This window comes from Brachycentrus maculatus, unplaced genomic scaffold (assembly GCF_059751285.1).
Source record: "Brachycentrus maculatus isolate JH-2025_06_01 unplaced genomic scaffold, ASM5975128v1 h1tg000357l, whole genome shotgun sequence".
NCBI lineage: Eukaryota > Metazoa > Arthropoda > Insecta > Trichoptera > Brachycentridae > Brachycentrus > Brachycentrus maculatus.
Genome location: NW_028281106.1, coordinates 423,484 through 428,881, shown reverse-complemented (window position 1 = coordinate 428,881; position 5,398 = coordinate 423,484). Strand labels below are relative to the sequence as shown.

Below are 5,398 nucleotides of genomic sequence, written 5' to 3'. Positions count from 1 at the left end.
TGTAGCACACCCTTAAGCCGCTTGTGCACTACACAGAATTTTACCGTCCGGCAGTCCGGTTTTGAAAAATAAAAGCGACTATGACAGTTCAGCTTGATCGAATTTAAGCGCAACGTGTTCACGAACCGATCCGAAGAAAGAGGGACAAAAACACAAGCCAATCCAAGATAATCATTGTTTTATCACGCTAACTGAAGTGCCGGACGGTAAAATTCCGTGTAGTGCACAAACGCTTTCAGGGCTTTGACTTGGATTGGCTTGTGCTATTGTGTTTCTTTCTTCGGATTGGTGTGCTCGATCGGTGCGTGATCACAGTGCGCATAAATTTGATCACGCTAAACTGTCGTGGTCGCTAGTGTAGTGCACAAGCTGCCTTAGGCCTTTATAGATATACAATACAAACACCCGAGTATGTGTTATTTCCGATTCCGGTGATGTTGAAAAAACAAACAGTAAATCAGAAAAAAAAACATAACTGGTTTTAAAAAATCAAATACGGTACAAATGAAATATTTATTTCAAATACATACATTTTATATTTTTGTACATGTTATACAAAAATGACATTATCTTTTGTTTGTGATGAAAAAGTATTACAGAATTTTATTTACAATTTACAATATTATGTACTAAGATGCATGTTTGAATATAGTGGAGCACAAATTTGCATTATGCATATCTACTAACATTTTGCCTGGATGTGATGTCAAACACAAAATACAGACAACAGCAAAAATATATTTAAAAAAAAACACTTAATGCCTAAAAAAACCAATGAACATCGACATAGATTGCCACATTGACGCAAATCTATGAACAGTGACGCTTATGTTGTAACCATCACATGAAATTGTGCGACACATTCCTACTTCTTACAAACATATGGTACATTAAAAAAAAACTTTTAGACTTACATAAACATACCACATAGCAAAAATCTTATATTTTTTTTGAGATTTTCACGACATTTAGACAACAACAAAAAATGACATTTAGATAACAACAAAAAAACACGTACAATGCAATACAATGAATACCCATTATGAAAACCTAACAAGAAAACCTTAAGTACAAAATAAGCATTACTACTCCGTTTAAAAACAGTAATTTTTGGTTGCAAGAACAAAATAACATAATGGTAGACTTTGAGAGGTTTTGGAATTGGATAGATAGATGTATCGATTCAATTCATGACTAACATAAGTACCTTATAAAAAATTGGAAGACAGTAAACGGAAAACTGTAAATTGGATACAAAAGTTAAACATCATTAAACAAGAAAAGTAGAAAAAATTCAACCATCTTAATAGAAGACAGCTGTATGGAAGTGAAACATAGACTATCGGGCAGGCAAAATGAGGGCTGGCTGAAGACGTGGTGATACAGCCGGATGTTGGCGATACTCTGGTCGGAAGATGTAGGGAGCAACGAGATATTAAACAGGGCCAAGGAGTCCTAGATGCTTACTAAATAAAGTAGCACAACAGCGGGCCAAATGGATAGACTATAAGACACCCAAGCCTGCTTCTTACGATTACGAAAGTCGTGTGCGAAGGCACAAACTACAGAGGATGACATAGATTAAATTACATGGACCAAATTATCTCCCATATGCCCTGTAGCAGGTAGGCCGAGTTGAAAAGGCGAGTGGAGAATGACCGTGAAAGAAGCAAACCAATCATCTTACAGATTGTGACCCGCGAAGAAAAATAATAGAAACCAAAAAATGTATATACATGTATTTAATAAAGTTAATAAATTGAAGGGTGGATACTGATGTATTTATCGGTAAATGATATTGAATTTCGATACATAGGTACATTTTAATGTAAGATGAAAATAATATATGTAATTCATCTGAAGATTCTAGAATTTAATAATGCAATTATAATTTCGCTTGTAACATCCGCATTTATTGGGTTGTTATCGTCAACTGTTGTCTATTCTAAACGAATTGCACAAAAAGAAGATAGTTAATATTTTCCAAAATATATCTGTAGACGAACTAGGGTTAGCAAAAAATATATTATTATTGTTACATATTGTATGTTCTATAATTTTGCATTTACTTTCTTTAAAAACTGGTAGCGAAATATTCTGAATTCACCAGTTCGTCTCTCCTACATGCGTGACATTTACTATGTGAAGTAATTTGATGACGAGAAAATCAAAGCTTTGGGCATACTACTATGGCACAAAACATAATTTTAAAAAATGTAAACCTTATATTCAAAATAGAAAAAATATTTACTAAAAAACAATGGCTTCTTAGTGAAGCGATCAAATTTATAACACATTTAATATAAAAATCTAACGGACATTAATAATATAAAACTGGGCTCAAATTACGGAAATAAATATGACAAAACGGTTAATGGTTGCAAAATTAAATATGTATCATGAAACTTAAGATTTCAAATTACAATAAAAGATTTTATAAGAATTTTTTCAATAAAATAAAGAAACACTTGCGTTACATTGACACTTGACCCCATCATTTAAAGATAAACTCTATATTGAATATTATTACGACAATGATGTACAGTAGACTGACAAAACTATAAATGTTGTATTATGATATTATAAAACATGGTAATATTAATATTTTATAATAAAAAGAATCAATCATATAAATTAGACACATTCAAGGTAAAAAAAATAGGTACATAAAAATACAGTATTAGGGTATTATGGAATGAACAGCTTAGCGATACATTTCAAACAAAACTCAGCACCGAATCTGAAAGCGGGAAAGATAAATTGATGTTCGTGTCAAGTTATACTGACATCGTGAGATATAATTATTCAACAAGTCATAGTAAATTTATTTGTACAAAAGTATATTACTAATTGGATAAAGAATAACCGAGATAATTGGAGTAACGGTGTTAGCACGCTTGTTATCGGAACATAAGGTAAATTATCCGGCGATTAGGTCTTGAAAGTGTTTACTGAGATCGGCGGCGTCCACGGTATGTTGGACCGGAGGCTGCGCAGTGGTGGGCGTGCTGGCGAGCCGCGTGCACGCCTTCTTGTGGATGAACCAGTGCAGTCTCTGGCACTCTCGATCGCAATACTGGACCGCTTTACACTTGGAGCACTTCTTGGCGGGCTTCTCTTCCCCGCAAGTATTGCAGGCGGGAACGGAGCTCGTGAAGCCGCGCTGACCGTTGACGGCCGTCGTTATTATGTACAAGGCGCTGGGAGGATCTTTACTGGTGAAGGCGGATATCATTTGGTGAAATATGGTACATTCTCGGAATGGGAACTCTCTTACCGCTTCTTTCAAGAATCCATCCTGATATTCTAGAGTCACTCCGTCCTTGCCGGGCTTTAAAAGTTTCCTAGAAAATAATTCTACAAAATCTACTTTCTTTTCCTCTACTCCTTCTTCCTTTCTCTGTTCTTTAGAAGCGATATGTTTCTCGCGCAACTTGTTTATTTCTCCGACTAAATACGATAAATAATGAAATTTGAAAGCCATTATTTCGTTTGTCTCATTGGCCCGCTTCATTTCCCTGCTGCACATCGCTTCCAGCACTTTCTTTAACTTATCCATATTTTCTGACAATCCCATGGATCTCTGTATGTTAAGGGCTACTCTAATGGGATTGACGTTAATCTCCATAGCGAATTTATGAAGCTGGTCACTCAAGAGCGGCGGAAACATGGGTTCAGTCTGAAGGCCTTGAATTTTCGTAAAGAAATCAATATCACTTTTGGGAATAAAATTGTTGATGGTGGCGACAATGTGATGATTGCCGACAAACGCGGCCATTTGGGATGGAGTTCTTCCGACAGAGTTAGTTGCTAGGGGTTTGGCTCCGGCGATCATCAACAACTGGCAAACTTCAGCGTTACCAGAGAGTCCGCCAAAGTGCAGGGCTGTGTAATTATATTGGTGTTGCCCGGAATTCACATCGGCACCCTGAAAACCACGATCCTAATTAGTAGAGCAAAGATTAATAACTTCTGCTAATCCCAAAAATTTAACCCTCCGACGGACGTAATTGTATCTATTGGACATTTAACATCATTATTTTGACGTCACCCATTTGATTTTTAGTCGACAGTACCGCCCCTCACTATATCTTCCTAAATCTATACGATGTTTGTAATATTTCTAAATCTGAAATTGTAGAGTGGTTCCACAATTTTAGATTTATAAAACAATAATTTTAAGTCAAATTTATTTTGTAATTTTTGCCATATGTTAAGGAAAATGTGTGAATTTTTTTCCATGTAATTTTTTTTTTTGGAAATAAGATTTGTTATAAACATCGATTATGTATTATTTAAGAAATCTTAATACCCATTATGCGAATATTGCATGAATAGTCGTAATCACAATTTTTTTATAATCATTTCATTGCTAATAATCAAATAACACATTATGACAGCACATAGCAATTTCTTGCCTTGCAATGATTATTCATGCCATGAGTAAATTATTCTGCGAATAAAACCTAACCTCATATTCGAATCGGTCGACAAAGAAAACGTACAATATGATACTTGCAGTTATACTTTATTTATACAGATAAAAATATTAAAGGAGTCTACATTATAAAACATAACAAATAAGCCAGAATGATTCATAAAATACTCTCGTTATAATAGAATTTAGATTATTACCTGGTCCAAAAGCATTTGGACAATTTCCTTGCTCCCTTTATAAGCGGCATATTGCAAGGGTGTCATGCCATTTTCATCATAAAAATCTACTTTCTTTTTGTATTGAAAAATTAACGATTTTAATTCTGCAACGTTTGAATTAGAAATAGCTTCAAGTATTTTTCCTTCCAGCCCGGGCATTTTGACGCCTGACTCGGTAGCCATTTTTTTGAACAATGACGTTTGACATAGACAAATAATAAATGTGCGTATCAAAATAAATAGCTTTATCCATGGAAGAAAATATATTAATTTTAGTATTAAGTACTATATTTGTGTAATCATAGTATTTATATTTTATTTATTCGCAAATGGTAAAATAAACATAGCTGTTATCTAAAAATTATTAATGAAAACATTTGAACATCCTAAAGTTATAATTTTTTAAATTAATAAACAATACCCATTCGTTTAATATTGTTGACAATTATGAAAGGGGAGCACATACGATATATGTCGTAGGAAGAGACGTATCTTTAAAAAAATCGTGAGTATTAATAATACCCAATGATGGTGTATTAAGTTAAAACGTAGGGAATTGAGTAATTTCAAATCCTAATAACTAACTAACTAACCATCAAGGCACTTCTCCGCAGGGGTAGGCAGAGAGAATAGAACGACATACCAATCTGTCTTTGTAGACAATCTTCGGCTCTTTAAAACAAAAACAAAAAACAAGTAAATGAATTAAAGTCCCTCTCCAAGCATAAGAGCTTTGTCTCTT

The 5,398-nt window shown here is 34.1% G+C and overlaps 1 protein-coding gene across 1 annotated transcript; it reads right to left on the bottom strand.

Moving 5' to 3' along the window:
* Positions 1-494: 494 nt before the first annotated feature.
* On the bottom strand, positions 495-4,846 carry LOC148303683 (ankyrin repeat and MYND domain-containing protein 2). Its single transcript, XM_088269577.1, has 2 exons — positions 4,636-4,846; positions 495-3,928 (listed from the first exon to the last, which is right to left on the bottom strand). The coding sequence occupies exons 1-2, from the start codon at positions 4,837-4,839 to the stop codon at positions 2,921-2,923; spliced, it is 1,212 nt and encodes a 403-aa protein (XP_088125703.1). The 5' UTR covers positions 4,840-4,846; the 3' UTR covers positions 495-2,920.
* Positions 4,847-5,398: the final 552 nt, after the last annotated feature.